The 22,250-nt window shown below is 38.0% G+C and overlaps 1 protein-coding gene across 1 annotated transcript in view; it reads left to right on the top strand.

The window, feature by feature from the left end:
• Nucleotides 1-22,234, top strand: part of LOC134647961 (uncharacterized) — a 194,376-nt gene extending 172,142 nt beyond the window's left edge. The window contains exons 15-16 of the mRNA XM_063502366.1: nucleotides 3,118-3,189; nucleotides 21,317-22,234. Of these exons, the coding sequence (XP_063358436.1) occupies nucleotides 3,118-3,189; nucleotides 21,317-21,405 (161 nt within the window). The 3' untranslated portion in view covers nucleotides 21,406-22,234. The remainder of the gene's footprint in view (nucleotides 1-3,117; nucleotides 3,190-21,316) is intronic.
• Nucleotides 22,235-22,250: the final 16 nt, after the last annotated feature.

Consider the following 22,250-nt stretch of genomic DNA (forward strand, 5'->3'; position numbering starts at 1 on the left):
TCCTTCAACATATGGTTGTAACATAACATTTTTAGGACCAAATAAATAAATTTAACATAATAATATGTAACTACCCCAAAACCATATTACGCCTTTACAAAAAGTTACACTTTCAAATTGCATCATTTCTAATTATAGCCATGTAACATTTACGATTTAAATACAATTATTTTATAACTACATTTATTATCGTTGTTTGAGTTAACAATAACTTTATGATGTATTATTTGCATCCCGCCTGTCCGTGTAACGTTCAATGAACTGGGGAAGCTGCAATTATTTCTAACTAAGATATTTATTTTCTTGCTTATTAAAAAGTTATATAATTAAGCATTTTTCGAGAAAATTTAGTAAGATTATAGACCAAGAAATGTTAAGGATACCTAACGACGTAACGACTTTGGCACCATGATTATGAATATTGCCTATCCTCATTCTGGCTCTTTATATGTTGTTGTTGCCGTAGCAACCATTTGCTTTATAACCTTTATAAATAACGAGATTTGTTTAAAAAAAAACTTGCAAGTTATAAAACCAAATGATATGTGTCATAAAAGATAGTTATTAAAATTACCGCGTATCCGATGAGTACGTACCAACCAAACTAGGCTGAGCCTTCAATGGTGGATGTTAACGGACAACATTTTTTTAACTTTAAATAGGTACAAGGTATGATGGGTACGCTTAGCAGTGTGGCTCATATGTTAATGTACTTATGGCGCGACGGTTGGTATCGGGATTTGAGGCCGCCCGAGTCAACGCCACTGCCAAGGTCGGCGCGTCCGCCTCCACGTCAACCTCAAACAATTCGCAAGATTAGGTTCGATGCAATCGGTTTAACCTGTACGACAACTATTGCCACTCGATAACGCGGGGCAACATGGCTGCCGAGATAGGGACTTGATTGCTTTGGGTACATGCAGATAACGACACGAAATTGAGATAGCTATAAGCTATTACATTTATTAGTTATGAAAATCTAGGTTGACAACGCAAATGTAGGAAAGGCCTTAACAGGAAACAGGAGCTGAGATTTAAATATTTTAGGTAAATATACCCGTCTCGCTAACGGAAGCGGCTCCTAAAACTAGTGCGATAAGGACAAGGCGAAAAATCCTGCGTAAAAATCTCAAAAATCGAGGTTTCGTACTCGACTGTTTACTCCTCCAAAACTTAACCAATCGTAACCAAATTTGGAAATCTAAATGATTATGAAATTATCTGTGTCGGACCGTTTTGTTTTTTTGGCTAATTGATATCAGATTTGAATACCACGCCTGTCATTGCGGCATAGTCAATTAGGCCATTTTGGCCATTTTTGAAGGGCTCTAGCGCCTTACAAAACAAAAATATCAAAAAAAGCAAAACGGTCCGACACAGATGTTGACAATATTAATCTGTGTTGAAAAAATCATTGCTCTAGCTTCAAAACCCACGGAGGAAACAGTCGAGTACATTTGTATGGAGAAATGACCACTCCTGTTGGCTCTTAAACATTCAGTTGCATATTATTTTTGTATGATAGATGATATTTATATGATAGACCCTTGAGAGCAGGGCCTTGTTGGGAAGAAGTGGAGCAGGCACGGGTAGAAACAGAAACTGCGAATGGACCGGCCTCAGCTCGTCGGGCGGCACCGTCGGGTGAACGCTCGCTCAGAACCGGTCGGACGGCACCGCGCCGCGGCAAAAAGGATCCTCCCGGGAACATGCCTATCTCCAACGCTATTCCCGCTCTATCGGCGACCAGATATTTCCGGCTCTACTTTAGATGTCATTTAAAGCCAAACTCGGTTATACTGCCGGCCGATGTATTAAAACAGGAAGGCAGGAAATCACTGATAATACAATTATGTTGTATTATGTTGGGCCTGGCGACGATATGGGAGGAAAAAACATCGTTTTATTCCGATAAAAGTGTGGTTTTGGGTTCAAATGCATGACGAATTTGTTTGATAAAATGATTAAATATATTTGTTACTTATCAATTCCATGAAACATTAGGTACGTGTCCCTTTACGAGAGTAAAATGATTAAATAATTCTAATTTCAGCATATAACCGCAATATATACAAAATATAACTCTGTATACATTTTTTGAGGTGTCATTCGGTTGTCAATTGTATTTCAGAATTGCTGGCAATTAGAAAATTATATGTCGAGTGTTATTCCAATATCCAGTTGAAGTACGTATTAAAATAAAGAATGACGGCCTAATGTCTACAGTTTTCCCTATTTTAAAACCTTCAGTTTGCCCCACGTAAATACTTTACTTTTAGCTACCTACTAATTACCTATACCTAATTGCATACATTAATTTTCTTGGCCGAAACGTAATATCTATTACAAAAACCAAGATTTACGTGGGTCATGGGTGGGTATTCAATGTTAAAAATCTGTATAATATTAGACATATAAAAATGTATATGTCTAATATTAAGCATACAATAATGAGTTTTCACTGTTCACTGATCATAGTGCATGCAGTATCTCTAAATGTTATAATTTCTAAGGAGGCTCTATTACGAATTGGCGTAACATAATTTAATGGCATACGGGAAGATGGGGGGACTCTTACATGATACGATATTAATTTACTTAGCTCTGTTTGTTTGTACATCGGCTCGACCAACGGAGTAATTAATAACGACTTGATGAGTTTACCGACTCTTTCATTGTGTTGATTGATTGATTCCAACGAAGTGTTTATTTTAAAGCTTTCAAGACAGTAATTTCTAAGCGCAATTTATAATACCTAATAATTATAATATTTATAATACAGAAGAAGACGTTATAAAATAAAATAAAAATATCTATCTGACAGCAAACTAATTGAATATTAATAACCTATGCATATATGTATAATTATTGATACTACTCAATCGGTTCAAATGACATATCTATTCAAGCTGTTTTATATCTAATTGATTCATAACCATGCATTAACGGTTAATTTTTCATGTTTTAGTCCGTTATGTCTAAATAGGTTTGGTGTTAGATTATATAAATATTAAATATCTTACTTACTTGTTATGATCCTAGGGACTTGTTTACATTAGTCGTTTAATATTGATTTGGAATCCAGTCTAGAAATACTATCAGTGTTATTTTTTGCAGGGAACAATGGAAAGGAGAAAGAAAACGCCCGAAGCAAGGAGGCCACGTCACCGGCGGCCCGCTCCGCTAATGGTAAGTTCTGAGGGCAAGTTTTAAGCTGGAAACAAATTATCGGACGCGGCTGACGGACGCGGCTCACAGTCGCGACTTATAGGTATCTTAGATAATGAATATACACTGAACTGTGCAAACTATCGGAGGTAAGCCGTGGACGTAACCATGAGCCTTCGGACATCCGACAGAAATCTGGCGCGCTGGATGTTCCTGACTGCACACTTTTATGTCGCGCGCGTCAGCCGCGTCCGATAATTTGTTTCCAGCTTTATTCATTTACCTAACACTAGGTGTCAGGTAACAACTAGAAACAACTAGCGATATGATCCTTCTGATCACTTGGGTGAAAAGTGCTGTTGTCATCAACAAATGGATTTTTTTGTAAGTTATTCTAAATGCTTTTATGAATATTTGGTAAACTAAGTATATTTCGTCTTGATATCCGATGTCATGAGCAAAAAAACATAATTTGGAAAAAACTTGGGCTCTCATTGACCATCGAGCTGCAACGTTGCCATGACAACAATCGCGTGTTGGAGCTTGAATGAGTGCTTATTAATCGTGCTTTCGAGGGCCTTAGGCGGGGTGCGGGGAGCAGGGGTTCCACGCGCCGCGTCCCTAGGGCTCCGGGCCCGCGCAGCCGCAGCCGCCACCCTCGCTCCCGACTCGCCCCCTCTACCCCCGCGCCGAACCCCTCTCTGCAGGGGCGACAACGACTCGCACTCCCCATCCCTCGCACATTTTTGCGGAAATTGGATCCCTGAAGATCTTTCGTTCCTAATAATACCTATTCATCGTACCATAACGCGTTCCTAGTATTGACGCATTAAGAGTCATAAAAACGCTGATAAGATTAATTTCCTCGATAATTTCTATTATCATTACTTTGTCACAGTATTGCACCAATAATTATCTATATTCTAATATTTAAGTGCTTACCTAATTCATTAAGTATATAGCGTTCGTTAGGCACAGTTCCTCCAATATCGAAACATTAAAGTTGTAAAAGATACTGATACTACTGATACGGTTTATTTCCCCTAACGACTTTTGATCATTATTATAATTTGTGTACGCTTTTATTATCATCATATAGGTACTGGTACTTAGTAACAATACGTCATTATTTTTGTAAACACCTATTCATTTTACTCAGTAAAGTAACCATAACTCAATAATATGTACGTATAACTATAGATGCAGTCTCCTGCAATAATATGATTAATATGTTACTCAACGAAGGTCCAAAAATATTTCGCACAATCTTCTTTGTAGAGCCATAAGAGCGTGTCATATATTTTTTATTATTATTATTATATACTATTTTATTGGAGGTTATAGCGACCGACCGCCACAATCCTAGCGGAAAATGTTAAACGTTTCATTACAATATTGACTTACTGTAATTCAACATAACTCAAGTTACACTCACCATAGAAGCTAAAAAGAATGCCCAATATGTGCGCGGAGGGTAAAATGCTGATAAAATATCAAAATAATGGAAACTGAGAAAAACGGTTGCAGTAAATATTCGCTAAGTCGTAACGTAATTAATAACATTTATCCACATTTGCTCCCCTGCCTGGCCCGGACCCGGCGAATCCTAGCACAGGGGAGGCTATTGATTGACGCCATCTTCTCGCCAGGACCACAAAGCAGCCGCTCGAACGAAGCAAACGGAAGTGTTACTATTCACACTTATTCCTAAACACTTAAAATACAGATTTACGGCCTGTGATGCCTTATATCTGTAATCTGTATGATAATCAATAATCAATGGCCATCAATTACTAATTATTACTACACATAGGTACCTATTACTTTGTTTTGTCGCTATCATCGTGTCGAATAAAAACTTGTAGTAGACCTACGGCGCGATTCGGGAAATGATTTAGAGATTCACTAGATATGAAATAGTAAAGATATGTGACGTTCCACGGCAAAAGGTACCATTGCCCCGGCTGAATATTGGAGCGGCGTTAATAATAGCGTAAGCGCCAGCCGCCATAAGGTACCTTTTGCGTGGAACGTCACATATCTTTACTATTTCATTTGTATTCTAGTCAATCTCTAATTCATTTCCCGAATCGCGCCGTTAGTCAATATCGTCAATCAGAAAATGAGATGCTACATTTCTTACAATATTTGCGTTATTTTGCTTTAACACAGATTTGCAGCTTTACCAATTTCTAGGTTCAGTATACGGGTCAAACATACCTATGTTAGAAAAAGGTCTCTTCTGTGGACAATACAACAAAAGTTAACGACTCGGAAACATATATGTCAGCGTTTTCGTATTTGAGTCTTAGATACTCAAAAAAGATGTCACGCCTATAAGGGTGCAGTGTGAAAGCTAATGAGATTCTCTTAACTTTGCGATGTCTACAGGAATGACGCGAACGAGTTAACCACAATAAGATGTGTATGACCCATACGGCAGCACTGGTTTTGGGGCAATGCTTGTTTTCTCCTGGTTTTTATTGGCCAAGACCGTGTTTAAATGCACTACTTAGTTATGGTTATAATAACGTCCATAACGACACGCTACCTAACTCTAAACAATGAACTCGCATAACGATAGTTTACATAACGACTCACATAACCGCGTCGTGCTCTACACATAACAATAATAATTATTATTAGATATTCGTACCCACAAAGCATCCTAATCCTAGCTGATAATAGAAAGTCCTTACATTGTCAACATGGCACTATGTGACATATCAATAGGACGTGAAGATAAATAGCGACATTTGTTTCATATCTATTAGCGACACTGCGAGCAACCTATTAAATGTAAAATGGTTATGTCATGACTCATGGGACATGATACATCGCTATTCAATTTAGTTTAATTAAGTACATCGAGCCAGAGAGCCAGCATATTAGGTGTAAAATTAAGGGATCGAGTCCGAAACACCACGCTGCGCTCTAAGACTCGAATAATAGACGTAGCTCGGAAAGCGGCTAAGTTACGAGTAAAATGGGACTGGGCTGGTCATGTCTGCCGATTGCGGGACGACTTGTGGGCCAAGTTAACCACAGAGTGGGAGCCCCACGAGTCTAACGGGAGCCGGCAGGCCTCGTCGGCGATGGCGGGATGGCCTGGACTCCTTCTTGAGAGGCTGGCCAGATGTAGCACTGAACAGGGACGACTGGAAGGAGAGGAGGAAGGCCTTTGCCCAGCAGTGGGACACAGTGGGCTCTGTATAATATAATAATAAGTACATCGAGTAAAATTTGCTAATTGAAATTTTCGTCTTTTAATAATGTTGTTAAATGAAATTCACGCCACGCAAAAATCAAATAGGTATTTAATATAGGCCCTTCAACCCTTCGTCTTCCCGTGTACCTATGCTGTATACCTAAGACAGGTTGGTTAATAACGTCAGGCGCAATTTTTGAGGTAATTACACATCCTTTTTAAACCATTAAACTTGGGCACACCGCGGTATTCGGAAAACAAGATCCGTTCTAGAGAAGAGAACGATACGATATGTACTAGATACCTGGTAGTTTAGATTTCAACTAGATATCTTTTGAATCTCAATTCGGGCAACCAATGTCACTTTTACGTTAAATGATCGTATTAAAATCGTTTCAAAATCGTTTTGAGATAGATCTCAAAACGAAACGACGATTTTTAGAAAAATACTTAACGAGACAGACTCAGTTTTAGACATTGTGGAAATCGTTCAAGAGTATCTCCAGAATCGCGGAACTGTCAAACGTGACAGGCTAGATCTTAAAAATATCGTTGTCGTATCTTGGTGATGTCTAATAGATGTCTAATAGACATATAGTTCAAAATCCGAATCGGGCCCATAGTTAGCATTATGTTTAACCGATATATAACGTAGATACCTACCCCACCTAAATTTATTTTTAACGATGCCGACGCTGGCGTTTAGCTATCGCAGTGACGTCATCACCAGTCCCTCCGGGCAAGACACTCGCCACTTGGTGGAAACAACTTGTTAATTGGTTTGTGTCTTGTCCAGTCCATTACTAACGCTTATCGGGAATGCGCCGAGGATGAGCCAAGTGTGGTGGCATTCGTTAATTGATGTTCTGGCGAGCTTTTATTTTATCAGTAACTGGTGGCCGAGCAACAATGTAACTAGCTAAGTACCTAGTTACTTAGCAACTACTTTTTCTGTTTACCCCGTTTACCATGCAAGCTGCGATAAACAACAAACCAGATAGATAGTCGATCATTTTCATTTCTGATAAGTACCGAAAATAGGCTTGTTGAATTTTCTAGCTTTTTAAAGAGAAAGGTAACCATTTCTAATTAATTTTACAATTCCAGTTTATTAATGGAGACGAACCGAAGCAGGCTAATTTCTAATTTAAACATTACATAAAAGCAAAATGCATTCGATAGGCCAAAACAGCGTTCCACGCTTTCCAAAGTGAGGTTAACGTGGTCGCTGGTCGGGAAGGTCCATTTTATTTAAAGTTGTCCACTACACTTTTTTTTTTAATTTGTGAATTTCTATGTTATTTCTACTCAGAATCACGAGCTCTTTCTATCCTAATAGGAAAAAAGTGTCCCAAGGTTTTTATTTCCATTCCGTTACCATTTTTCATTGACTTTGTATGGCGGTCATGGATCACGGAATGAAAAAGAAGAAATGTATGGAAATCTTGGGACACTTTTTTTCTCCTATTAGGATCAAAAGAGCTACGATTCTAAATAGAAATAACATATCCCACCAAAAACATTTTCATGTAAAATGTTGCCAAGACGAAACCATAAGGCTCGCACTGACAAAAAGTTATCAGATCTCTTGTAGAGCCAAGCTTCTAACTCTACAGGCCCTACCTTCACAGACTCTGCACCTTAGTCCAAATATGTGGCTTGACCGTTTCGTCACATGGGCGTTAGGTGAAAAATGTATTCATTATTCATTATTTTTTATTATAAAATAGTTCTTGTAATAATGAAACGGCCAAGCCACATATTTCGACTAAGGTGTAGAGTCTGTGAAGGTAGGGCCTGTAGAGTTAGAAGCTTGGCTCTACAAGAGATCTGATAACTTTTTGTCAGTGCGAGCCTTATGGTTTCGTCTTGGCAACATTTTACATGAAAATGTTTTTGGTGGGATTTCACTTCTTTTTGTAAGTTGCTTATGACAATCTTCTGATTTAAAGGGTTGCGGGTTGCGGGTGATTTACTATTAAAAATCCTGAAATACGTACCTGGGGGCATATTTTATATACAATCTGCTTTTTTCCACCCCTTTTCACCCTTACGGGGTGATTTTGGGGTTGAAACTGTTTTATATCCTTCTCCATAACAATAACTATCTACATACCAAATTTCAACTAAATCGGTTCCGCGGTTATTGATTTCCCATACAAAATTCCACCCCCCTTTTCACCCCCTTAAAGGCTAATAATTTAAAGTTTTTAATTTTTTTTGTTGTTTGTGGACTAATATTATCTCACATACCAAATTTCAGCTTCCTAGGACTTCAGGAAGTACCCTAGAGGTTTTGATGATCAACAGTGAGTGAGTGAGTCAGTGACAAAATCGGGGTTTTTTAGACATTAATAAAATCTTAAGTATAAGAGCTATGCAATTGAAATTTTGTATGCTTAATAAGTCCACTATTGACATCATATCCCGAGAGTTTTGTTTATCTGGTATAATCCAAACCCAAGTTAAGAGGGTTCAAAAAAACGACGAAGCGCTCCGAGAAAAGGTAGGTAGTGCCCTTGCGCTTCGCTTTGCTCGTCTTGGCGGGGGCACTACCGTGCCCCCAGATAAATCCCAAATTTGAAAAAAAAAGTGTAGGGGACAACTTTAAATAAAATGGCGCGAGTACGCTTCCGTCGGCGTTTGTTTTTGGGCCTGCAGTTCGGCCGTACGCGTGTCATCAACATCACACATAGCTACATATAAAAAGCAATGTTTAGTTTGGTCTTCTACATAGGTGTGTTAATTACTCGATCAATAAACGCTGCCCATCTATTATCTACATACCTACATTCAAACCACATCGATGTTTGCTTTCTAAATAATAGTTCGCAAAAAAAAAGCTTTTTAAGATGTTAGTTCTAGTTTAATTTTGTATTTGATTAATTTGACAAAAAAAAAGAGATAAATGCGTGTTTGTGCCTTTGTTTCCGTTCTAATTTCACATTTATTCGTAGATTTGGCTACGAAACTCGAGCGTCGTCGTGTTTATACGAACGGGCATCAATTGGAAACGTTCCAGTATATAATCTCATGTCCAGTGTCATGTGTTAAAGCTAAGGCTAGTTTAGTACGTACATAACCATCAAACATACAGAGGTAGGATTTTATCCGGTCGAATATTACCAAGCCCGAATCGTAATTGACGCCTGTATTTCAGTCTTTATTTTATGGCCCTAACCTACTCTTAATAAATACTGCATTTCCTCGATTAACTAACAATTAATGGAAGGCCTTCATTTGTGTGGAAACAATAGCAATTTACAATTACACAAAGCAACAAGATTGTTACACTATCTATCACAAATTTAAGTATAACTATTTGTTAGAAACAATGTTGTCAAACAAATTATACGTAAAGATTTAACTTTTCGTCAACGGCGCTATAGTTTTCGTTAATAACTACGTTAGAAATATTTTATTTTATTTCTTTAGTAGTCTAAGTCTAGCCTGCTGAATTAAGATACCACAATTAATCCAAATTTCTCGTCACACGCAAACTTCCATTTTAATTACACTTAGCGGTGCCAAATTATTTTCTGGCCTAAGTAATTATATTTTAGACCACAGTTTTAATGATGGCCCGCTGAAGTGCGTCAGTGTTATGCCACTAATTTAGAGCTGAAGGGGTTCAGTGAACTAGGTACGTTTGTCTATGATTAATAATTCATTTAGTAATGGCGGCGGACCGTAGACAGATTTGGCGAGAGGCTTGCGCTTTTTACACGCATGTGCATGATAACGTACCTCGGTATTCTCGCTACTGTTATTATACTTAGGTAGGTACTTCAATTTCTTTCCTATACTTGGTCAACCAGATCTTGACAGTAGAAAAAGGCGGCAAATTTGAAAAATGTAGGCGCGAAGGGATATCGTCCCATAAAAAATTTGAATTTCGCGCCTTTTTTTACTGACAAGATTTGGTTGACCAGCTATAATTGCCATTTAGTACTTCAAACCAGGGATGTTGCGGATGCAGATTTTTTGACATCCGCGGATGCGGATGCGGATGCGGATATTTAAAGGCTCACATCCGCGGATGCGGATGTCAAGATTTGGTACTTAGAAAACGTCAAATATTACATTTTTAGTATTTTTTAATTAAAAAAACCGAAACGTTTAATAGTATTTGAGCAAGAATATAGGTGAGCGTTTTCAAAAAAAAGTGTACATGTCATTCATGTCTTCAAAATATTGACTTCTTGGGCTCATTTTACTCAGAATCATTTGTACATTCACGCCTCATACATGAAAAAAAGCTTGGAAAACGCTCAGGTGCGTTATATTTAAATATCTGGGTGACCGAGCTTCGCTCGGAAAACATATAAAAACTCGAAAATGCGCGTTTTCCCAGAGATAAGACCTAGCTAGATCGATTTTTCGCCCCGAAAACCCCCATATAGCAAATTTCATCGAAATCGTTAGAGCCGTTTCCGAGATCCCCGAAATATATATATAAATAAACAAGAATTGCTCGTTTAAAGGTATTAGATAGATAGATAAACAGCAACTTCGCCGACTTTTCTGGATCTAGCTAGACGATTTCGTTATAGGTAATGACGAAATTACCTAGCACTTACGCCGCCGCTAAGACGTTCCTGTACCGACTTGTTCGACATCCGCATCCGCATAAGCTCCGCATCGATTTTATGCGGATGCGGATGCGGATGTTGAAAATAATGCGGAAGTTCCGCGGTTGCGGATGCGGATGTTCGCAACATCCCTGCTTCAAACATCCAACATCAACATTTATTCAGCAAATAGGCCAGAAGGGCACTTTTACACGTCAACATGGAATTTACATACACGCAAAAAAAAACACATCAACATAATACTACTTAATTTAAATTAGTTTAATTTATATGTTCTTAGGTAGTAAATAGTTCGACTACTTATACAGTATAAAGACTGTAACAACTCAATAGATATAAATATTACAAAGTTATAAATCATCCAATCTAATGATGATTAATGAACTCAACCATTTAGTTAGCGGGATTAAAATAGTTGACAAATCTATATATATAAATGCAAGTGTCCTGACTGACTGACTGACTGACTGATTCATCAACGCAGAGCCGAAACTACAAAAGCTAGAAAGTTGAAATTTGCACACTAGGTTGCATTTGTAAAGTGTACAAGAGATAAGAAGCGATTTTGAAAAATTCAACCCCTAAGGGGGTTAAAAAGGGGATGAAAGGTTGTATGGGGTTCAAGTTTTAATTTAAGCTAGAAATTTGAAACTTTGTAAAAATGTATCATATTAAAAAACAAGAAAACTAATTTCAGCGTTTTCGAAAATTCATCCCCCAAGGTGGTGAAAAAGGGGTTGAAAGTTTGTATGGAGATCAAATATTTTTGTGAGTGTGTGACTTTAAACTTTGTATATGGGTATATTATTATAAGACAGGAAAAGTAATTTCAGCGTTTTTGAAAATTCATCCCCTAACAGGGTTAAAAAGGGGTTGAAAGTTTGAATCCATTACAAATGCTTTGAAACTTCTTTGAAAGGCATAATAGCCGATTACAAAAAAAAGTAATTGCGACGTTTTAGGAAATTCAACCCCTAAGGGGGTAAAAAAGGGGATGAAACTTTGTCTTGGGGTGCAAATTTTATTTTAAGCTAGGACCTTAAAACTTTGCAAAAAGGTATTAAATTAAAAAACAAGAAAACTAATTTCAGCGTTTTTAAAAATTCATCCCCCGAGGTGGTGAAAAAGGGGTTGAAAGTTTGTACGGAGATCAAATATTATTGAGAGTGCGGGACTTGAGTCTTAGTATATAGCCATATTATTAAAACTCAAGAAAAGTAATTTCAGCGTTTTTAAAAATTCATCCCTTAAAAGGGTTAAAAAGGGGATGAAAGGTTGTATGGGGTTCAAGATTTATTTTAAGCTAGGAATTTGAAACTTTGTAAAAATGTATTATATTAAAAAATAAGAAAACTAATTTCAGCGTTTTCGAAAATTCATCCCCCAAGGTGGTGAAAAAGGGGTTGAAAGTTTGTATGGAGATCAAATATTTTTGTGAGTGTGTGACTTTAAACTTTGTATATGGGTATATTATTATAAGACAGGAAAAGTAATTTCAGCGTTTTTGAAAATTCATCCCCTAACAGGGTTAAAAAGGGGTTGAAAGTTTGAATCCATTACAAATGCTTTGAAACTTCTTTGAAAGGCATAATAGCCGATTACAAAAAAAAGTAATTGCGACGTTTTAGGAAATTCAACCCCTAAGGGGGTAAAAAAGGCGATGAAACTTTGTCTTGGGGTGCAAATTTTATTTTAAGCTAGGACCTTAAAACTTTGCAAAAAGGTATTAAATTAAAAAACAAGAAAACTAATTTCAGCGTTTTTGATAATTCATCCCCCAAGGTGGTGAAGGGGGTCGAAAATTTTTATGGAACCCAAATATTTATCGGAGTGCGGGACTTGAATCGTTGTATAAAGGCATATTATTACAATACAAGAAAAGTAATTTCAGCGTTTTTAAAAATTCATCCCCTAAAAGTTTAAACAGGGGTTGAGAGTTGGTAGAGGGTTCAAATTTTATTTAAAGCTAGGAACTTCAAACTTCGTAAATAGGTAGTTAGGTAGTAGGTTTTATTAAATAGTGGACTTGAAAATCTTCTGGGGGTTGAGAGAGATTATATCGAGATTATCGAGAACAATTTTATTCAGTTAGGGGCTTGAAACTACGTAGCCAGGTTGTGAAAGACAAATCTCATGCGTTGTAAAATAATTAACAAATGATTAACCGTCCCTACTGCTATCTTTTGCTGCATAATGTTCTAAGCTAATGTAGAATTTATAACCACCAATATACAAATCCACGCGTACGAAGTCGCGGGCAACAGCTAGTCTAATCATATTTTACGAAATATTTGTTAGAGCTATAATCTACACAAGTACACACTACTTACGAATTACCTAACATTTTCCTATTCAGTAGTAATTTTATAAAAATAGAAGCACATGATAGATGAACAGTAATCCATCTATCAAGTGCGCAGTCGCTCGCAAGTGTTCACTCGGCCAACGCGTAGGCAGTCTAACGACTTGTAGGTTAATCTCATGTCTATATGCCCTGCACCTATACGTACTAGACCAGGTGCAGCCGAAGGTCGCGCCGGCGGGGTCGGTTCCGCGTCAGCGCCCTTATTAACACTCATTAGCAGACGAAAGTGACTCGCGACTTGGCTGTTATTTCTAACCAATACCTCCATTTTAAGTGAGACCTCGCCATTCGCAACAGTTTCGCGTAATCAGAGATGATTTTTATACTGGTCCGGTCAAAGGTTACCGTCGCCTGAGCTCAATAAGTGAAGAAAAATGTTTGCCCAGCAACCGATCGTTAGTTAGCTGTGGGCCTGCTGTGGTTAACCAGTCGCTGACTGCTATCATACATTTCCATCGGGTTTTGCTCCTAGTTTTTCCTGGATTTATTTAACCTTTTGGCCGCCGGACCTAGTCCGCAAAGACGCTCACTCACACGCCAGAGCAAATTTTAAGTAAACAACTAATAAAAAGTTTAGGGATTGCTAATAGTGATATCGATATTTACAATTTATGGTAAAAATCTTCTCAATTTGGCTTTGTTCTTATCCAACTTTAATTTATTTCAAAAATGCCAAAAATTAACATATTTTTTACACACGACAATGTTAAAAATAAAGGTCTTTATCATTAAAAACAACCACTAAACAATATCGATTCATGACGTAATATCACCGCACTAGGCTGTACAAGAAGTCGTTTATACAAGACAACGGCGCGCATGGACTGTCCGCAGTGCAGACCGACAAGGACTGTTTCCGCGCGGATTAAGTAATAATAGTCTCTAGGTCAACGGCGTAAGCGCTTGTCGGTACGTAAACTTTATAAGCGTAACGTTAGAGCCGCGCATCGTGTGTCGATAATATAAATGTAAGTACCGGAACTGCATTGGGGAAAATTGCACGTGGGTTAATTGAATTGTCAATGAGTGAAGAACAATAATATTGGAAAAGGGTGGGGATCGGAAATATTCGGGCATGCATGTTTCACATTCGACATGTTCCTTAGATGAGCTTCTCAGTTCCCGTATTACATCCTCCCTACCATGACAATTTTTCGTCAATTTCAAATATATAACATTCTCATAGTTAGGCGACACTGACTATATAGTCCTAGCGTCCGCCTGTACCATTCTTGTGCGAAGCGGTCACTGCAGGGTATCACTCCCCACTACACTATCATCTTAAAATGAATCTTTTGTTCTGCAAATAAACCACAAGGACAGATTTACTTGTCAGACTCTACTATCAACAGCTGAAGAAGCTCCCTGAACTTCAGCTATAGTTAATGCCTGTCTCTCTCGTCTCGTTTTACGTATTCTAGTTACTAGTTACCACCAATTGGCATTTAACAAGTGTTCAAATGCTTAAATAAAACCAGATTTGCGATTTGATATTTATTTTGAATATTCTCATATCGAGTTAACATTCCCATCCCTAGCTGTCTTGTATACAGGACAACGGCGACGAGGAACAAGAAAAAGGTTGAAATCTGGAGCAATTTTTTTGAGAGCCTTATTATAAAAGAATGGATTTCTATAGCTGCAATAAATGCAATTTTTTTTTAAACAAGGACCTAAAACATTAACTTGAGTGTAAAAAAAAATATAATTGATATTTTTTCCACATTTACCGAGCGGTTGAATTTTTGTCTTGTATACAAGACAGCGGCGCCAGTGTATCGTTCTATCGTTGTCTTGTATACATGCCAACGGCGGTCAAAGGGTTAAACAAAGATCCAAAGCGAAAGAGGCACAAGCTTTCCATGCTTCTTCTGGCTGGAGTTGGAAAACTCAAATTTATTATATCTATGTTGCTACTGCTGCTATGTATATTAATAGTCATCGTAGCATGTCAATTTAAGCTGTAATTAAGTATGTAGGTAAACTGACGGGCGCGTAATAATTATGTAATACTTAGTTACGCAGGTAGGCTACTTAAAACGTGAAGTGTTCTAGAGATCGGATAAGCTAAGTCAGCCCTTGAAGCCTGTCGCGGGATTATCTTGCATCTAGCTCAGCGAAGCAGCATTACTTTACCGTATCGAACGAAGACCCACCCTTTACAAGCCGAGGAACACTTTACGATCGCAGAGATAAAGTATTACCTGAACAGTGAGCGTTATCTTGACCTAAGATTATGTGCCGGAAATGTATATGTTACAAACATACAATATAAATATTATCTACTCGTGTAACTTCTCGAGTTGCGTTATGATTATGAAATTGTATATGATTCCTATACGGCTACCATCAGTTTGTCACTGACATAAACGCCGTCGAGAACGTACCTAATTTACTTTCTATACATCTCGCTCGTACTCACATATTAGTGCGAACGAGATGTATAGAAAGTAAATTACGTTCTCGATAGCGTAAATGTCAGTTTTGACACTGTCAGTGACTCATGGTACGGGTTCTAATTACCATTTTTCGAGTGTGTTCAGTTTCACTTTTTCACATTTTGGGGTTTGTTTATTTTTCTGTTTTACTAACGTGTAGTAATATTTTATAAATATCGGTTGTCTGTCTGTCTTTCGTTCGCATTTAGATTAAGTAGGTAACTTTGCAGCTCGATTTCCAAGAAAACGAAGACTTACTTACTTTAATACTACCTACTACTAGCAGTTTTCTACTGCCATTCCTATTTTTATGTCTATTATGCTATGCAGTAAATTTTACATAGCGATTTACGTGTCTCCACAAATTTCAGAGTTTTCATAAAAAATTGAGAACGCAAAAGTGTGCCACACACTGCACACTCGGACCGCGGGCGGACTGCGGGCCGTCAGGCCGACCCGTTACTCCAAGAAAGTAGTCTCGAATGTCCTACTGCCTTCGAGTCCCCGCGCTGGCCGTGCCAGCCGGTTGTTTGAAAACCAATGATGACTACTGGGTATCCCATAAAATACATATGCCGTGACAATCTAGGTAGCCTAGTTTAACGCGCGATCTAATTCATTTATCTGTCCTACATGAGCATCCAAAGGGGGCGCACTACCTACTGGCAAATTCGTTTTGATGCACATCGTGGCAACAGCCCAACGCAAATATCATACATGAGATGACGGCTAAAGATAATTCAGCGCTGTAATTTAACACAACTATACTTATATCATAACATAACATAATATACCTACAATTCCCGGGCGTTAATACAGTAAACAAGTCGATATTTGATAATGATAATGGCGATGCCTGGTCATTGCTCTGCTTGCTGGTACTTAATAGGTACGTATAACAAATAAAGGATATGATGGTTACCTACCCTTTAATCGTCGACGATAAAAGCTTTGGCGGCTAATAAGCGGAATTCGTTTTCTCATCTCCATGGGTTCGAAATCAATAAGAAGGGGTTAGCGAGATGGAAAAGTGACCACTTTTCGCGGGAACGCTGGAAGCTTTAGAATTGTCGAAAAAATATTAATATCAAACAAGCTTCCAAATAAGACTGCTTTCGCCCGCGCCAGAATTAATAATCGGCATGTAAAGTATTACACTTTCACCGCCAGCGTCTCATTTTATTTAACAATATTCAGCTCTCCTTTCAGTGTTTAATTTTTAAGTAAGTAGGTAGTTACTTTATTGAGTTGAGTCAAATCTTTTGTAACACCAAAGAGACAGCCTGGAGTGGGTCGTTGTCGTTGCACAAATTCTCATTCCCAGTCCCGTGTTTTTCGTGTGATTCCGTCATTATGCTCTGCTCGCACCAGTCGCGCCACTTGTTGCCCAATATTGACTCGGATTTTAATGTGTTTCCTGTACAAGTAGGTACTACTTATAGCTTTGCGTCAAGTAGATCTACATGCTAGGCTAGGATGACTAAGGTATGCATGTGGCAAGACAAGGCATTTGCAGCGCCGGCGCCGCGGTCGCCGTGAACAGTGTGTCAAGTTACCTACCGTACCGTTAGTTACAAACCGAACATCCAGTGCTTTGATCTCTTACCTTACACGATTTTGAGCCATCCGAGGACTCGGTATCACTAATAGTAGGAGATCCCGCATATATGGTCGACCTTCACCGATACGTCTGACGGTTGAAACTTGTATTTTATGAAAGAAAATATGTTCCAGAACATAAATAAATAGGGTTGCCTATATATGATTTGATGATGATTTGATGAATGATCATTCTAGTCTGAATCAATAAGCTAGAGTCAGACCAAGCTAAGTTGGCAGCGATTTTGATAACACAGACTGTGTCACCCATAAGCGTTCTGGCTCAAATATGAGCCGCTGGGAGCTGACAGATTAACCGACTTCCAAATCTAAAAGGAGGAGGTTATCAATTCGGTTGTATGTTTTTTTTTTTATTTTTATGTTTGTTACTCCATATCTCCGTCGTGAATTTTTTTTATTGTATGTATATGCATACAGATTGGTCCCGTTTTTGTCAAAACCCAGTTCTGATGATGGGATCCATGAGGAATCGAGGGAACTCCTCAAATCTTAAAGGCATACATATGGTGATTTTTGTGTTTTTATCAACAAATCAAGCATATACATTCAAAAAAGTGACATTTGATGAAGTGGAACTGCTGATGATGATCATAACGGAACTCTTCAACGACGCATAGCTTGCATTTGGCGATTTGTCCTTTTCGTTATGTTTGTTAAGCAAGTTAAGTTTTTAAGCCACATTTTTGTCAAGATCGATCGAGTTCTGATGATGGGATCCACGAAGAATCCAGGGAACTCCTCCAGTCTTAAAGGCATGCGTATAAAGATATTTGTATTTTCATCAGAAAATCAAGCATTTACATTAAAAACTGTGGCATTTGATGAAGTGGAACTGCTGATGATGATCAGAACAGAACTCTTCAACGACACATATAGTACACGTTTTGTGATTTTGACTTGGACTGGGCCCCGGACTCCGGACTTGACCCGGACTGGGATCCGGACCCGGACCTTGACCCGGAAAACCACTATGATACCTAAACTAAATAAACCACTATGATTACCATAAAATGTATACATATTACCAAATAAAGTATAAGCGCCGTTAAGTGGGTTAGGCTAGTAGTTATTAGAGAAGTCGTTTTTTTTTCTATTAAAGATTATTTTAATTATTATAATAATTTCACAGTCCGCGCTATCAAAATCGCTGCCAACTTAGCTTGGTCTGACTCTAGTAGTCATATTTTTTTAACATAAGAAGGTACCTACTTAGTTTTCAGTTCGAAAAATATTGACCGAAAATTTCAGTGAAATCAGATATTTTACGTACCTATGTAATAATTTAATCTACATATCCTGTGATTCGTGTGTGTACTAAATCCGCAGTCTCCAGTGTCAGAGATCAAACATCAAACACAACTTGAATACTTATTTATGTGTTTGTACTTATTCTTTTTATAATTACAATTCATGTTAAAGCCAACCGGTGTTAATTCGAAGTGACACAAACATTCGTAGGACCGTAGATGTAGCGTCGGGCGCGGAGAGCGGAGGCTGCGATCCACCGCGATCAATACGGCGCGCCGCCGCCGCCGCCGCGCCGTCGAAAGCGAACGCACCGACCCCGCGGTGCCCTTCACCGCAGAGTCGACGACCTGCACCCGCTCCCCCTCCCTGCCGGTTCTCAACAACCCTATACTGCTGTTTCCTCAACGGTCATCCTGACCCAATTATTACCCGTCGTTGGCAATACATAAATCATTAAATTCTTATCACGAGACAAATTAGTGTTCTCAATCGCTATGCAAAAAAATCTAAACATGAGTAAGAGCCCATCGGCGCCGGTAGGAGCAATACCACTATCTCCAAGCGTTATAAAATATTACACTATTTAGGTACCTATCTATATTATAGAAAATTTAGGGGTTCATGTAGTTGGTTGGCACATCGTGACGATATCTTAACATTGTCATGAAGAATGGAAACAAAGGCAAAGGTGCGTGATTCACCCGATGAATCATATTTACGGAAGCGGTGACTGAGGAAGTAGGTATTTTCTTCAGTCATGATTCATGTACGCGAAATAATTTCTAGATAATCACAATATAACTGCATTTGATGTCATGGCTTCCATGTATTAGCATGGGCGGTAGATAGGTACCTAAAACCGGACACCAAGTGACAAAAGCTTTTGATACACCATATATATCGATTCCTGTCTACTTAATATTCAGATAGCGCAAGATCCGTTGCTTCTCTGCGGAAACGACCAACCAACCAAATATATTTTAATAGCTACGGTTTTTAAATTACGAGTAAATTTAAGATGATAGTTTACCTATCTACCGTACCGTACATCTTTGTATAATATCATGAATATTAAAATTACAGACAGACAAATAAACAGATAAATAGAGTTACGGTTCCTCAATTATCATTACTATGTACATATTATAGTATTCCCCTAGTCATAAAACCAAAAATAAACTTAACACCTTGCCCATCTTAGTGGGGAGTCTAGCTGTTGAACTTGAATCTGCCGACCTCCGCTGCGCGTGCTAAAATAGACGGGAGAAGTACTTGTAAAGTCACGCTTTGATGTACGTTTATTTTATAATGATTTATATGCCGACGAACTAAATTGCTTCGGTTAATTATTATCATGCACATAAATACATAATTAACCTTGGTGCCTTATTTAACCCGTGTTGAAAAAAAAATACGCTTCCAAGTAATTTAATTTGTCATTCTCGTAGATGTAATGCGCAATTAACTAGGCACCATCCTCGTAAAATCCAAACGATACGTACCTAACATAAATTAGTCGCGTGGTCAGTTGTGCAGCCAGCCCTACAGCACCGGAGTCAAATGTCGAGCGGCAAACCTCGACGACTATTTTTGGCAGCGTGCGTGGCATGTGGAACGATCGCTGGAAAATACCTACCTACTTTACTGATCTATTCTTGGATGGCCTACTAACGTCGTCCCTACTCTTGTTTCATCGACGAATATTTACGTAGACCTCATTAATGAATAACAAATGTTTACATGTTAGTAATTTACAGTTACCATTTTTAAGTGTCTCTCGTAAGCTAATATATTTACCAACTAACATTAATGATTATATAAATTATTCACGGTCCCATGAGCTTTTTATTTATTCTCTAATTCAGTATCTAGCTAGAACGAATAAGTAAAAAAAAATCTGCTAATTAAGTTTAACCAAGCGGACTCGCAGAAGTACTATACATAAGAAGTTAACGTCTTCGAGTAGATAACGTTGCATGGCATGACTTAGCAACGTACCTAACTGTATCCTAGCCTAACACGTTAAAAACGCTTGCGAGCAAAGAACGAACACTAACCGCTAATATCTCCTCAAAGTATAACCCAGATCTCATAAAATACCTACCGTTAAGTGTACAAATCTGGCTTTACGAAAGTAGTGCCACGTGTTAAGTTCCACATTTAAAAGTGTTAAAGGATGGGGCGGGTCTTGTCTGTATAGGATCGCCAGTCCGCCATACTCGCGCCGCGGCGGTCGCTGCTCCGTGGTTGTATCGACCCGCACGATGCGGCAGCCCCTAGTACACTTGACATTCGCAATTCCTTGCCCCGAACACAGTTCATGATCACAAAGTTCAAGATATGAACTTCTTTCAGTGACGACGAAATGATTAGTTTCATTTGCTAGTTAGGTTTTATGAAAATTCATGACACATGAGAGCCTCGGATCTCTTTATCTACCACAGTTTACGTTACGAGGATGTGCTATCTCGCGCGTGGGCGAGATTTTGTCGGAAACAATTATCATTATTGATTCGGATCGTACTAAATTTCATTTCATTTAAGGCCAGACTGCGCAGGATCGGGAAGACTGGAACAAGTGGGGGGAGGCCTTTGCCCAGCAGTGGGACATTATAGGCTCCTAATAATAAATAATTGCATTTAAACTCGTGCCTAATCAACCACCTTTTGTTACCAGGTGATGACCATCCAGGCCAGAAGCAACGCAAAGGATTCTTCAGAAGCTTTTGGAAGAAATCTCGTCACTATTCTTTAGAGCATCCGTGAATCAATCAACCCGCGACGATAACTTAATAAAGAATACACGTGGGCAACGTTAAACTGTTAGTTTCACTTATACAGAAAAGAAACGAGAAAACTATTATGATAAATGTTAATATTAAATAAATAATACCTACTTATTAAACCCCTGCACAAGCTATAAACCTGTTCAATCAATTCAATAAGTTTTAGTGAAGTATTTGCTAAGCTTAGTTTGTAATAGAAACAAATAGATGACTTAATAAAATTTACAAAGCCTGACTGAGGAATTCAGGGAACTTCCGAGGTAACATTTTCAGAGTGTATGCCTACTGAAGTCTTGTTTGCGACGTTTATAACAATTATAAACCAAGCCACGTGTATAGCGCTCGTTATTAAACAATTAATACCTACATATTGTAAAATAACTCATAATTTATTTCTAAGTTAATAGAATATGTATTGTATCCTTATTTTTACAAACAGCAATTGGTATATAGGATTGTAGAAATGTAGATATATCATATAGAATGATTAAGTACATACATAACAAACCAGATTTTCATTACGATGAAAAAAATTGGATGAGTTATCCAAATGTTCTAATTACCATAGAACTATTAGAACTTGTCGATAAAAAGGAATCGTGAAAATTGTTATTGATAATGATAGTTAATTTGGCTATTTTGTAGGTATAGAACTTATGAATGATTCTCGTGCGTGTAAAGAACCAAGATCAGTTATTAAGCTATTGATACAAGTTTACATTTTATACCAATCCTTGTATTCATGTACTTAATTCTTAATATTGTAGATTTTGTCAAAAGAAAAATAAATTATGTTCATTAGCATTTCAGTCTGTTGTTTAATTT

The sequence above is a fragment of the Cydia amplana genome, chromosome 5 (genome assembly GCF_948474715.1).
Source record: "Cydia amplana chromosome 5, ilCydAmpl1.1, whole genome shotgun sequence".
NCBI lineage: Eukaryota > Metazoa > Arthropoda > Insecta > Lepidoptera > Tortricidae > Cydia > Cydia amplana.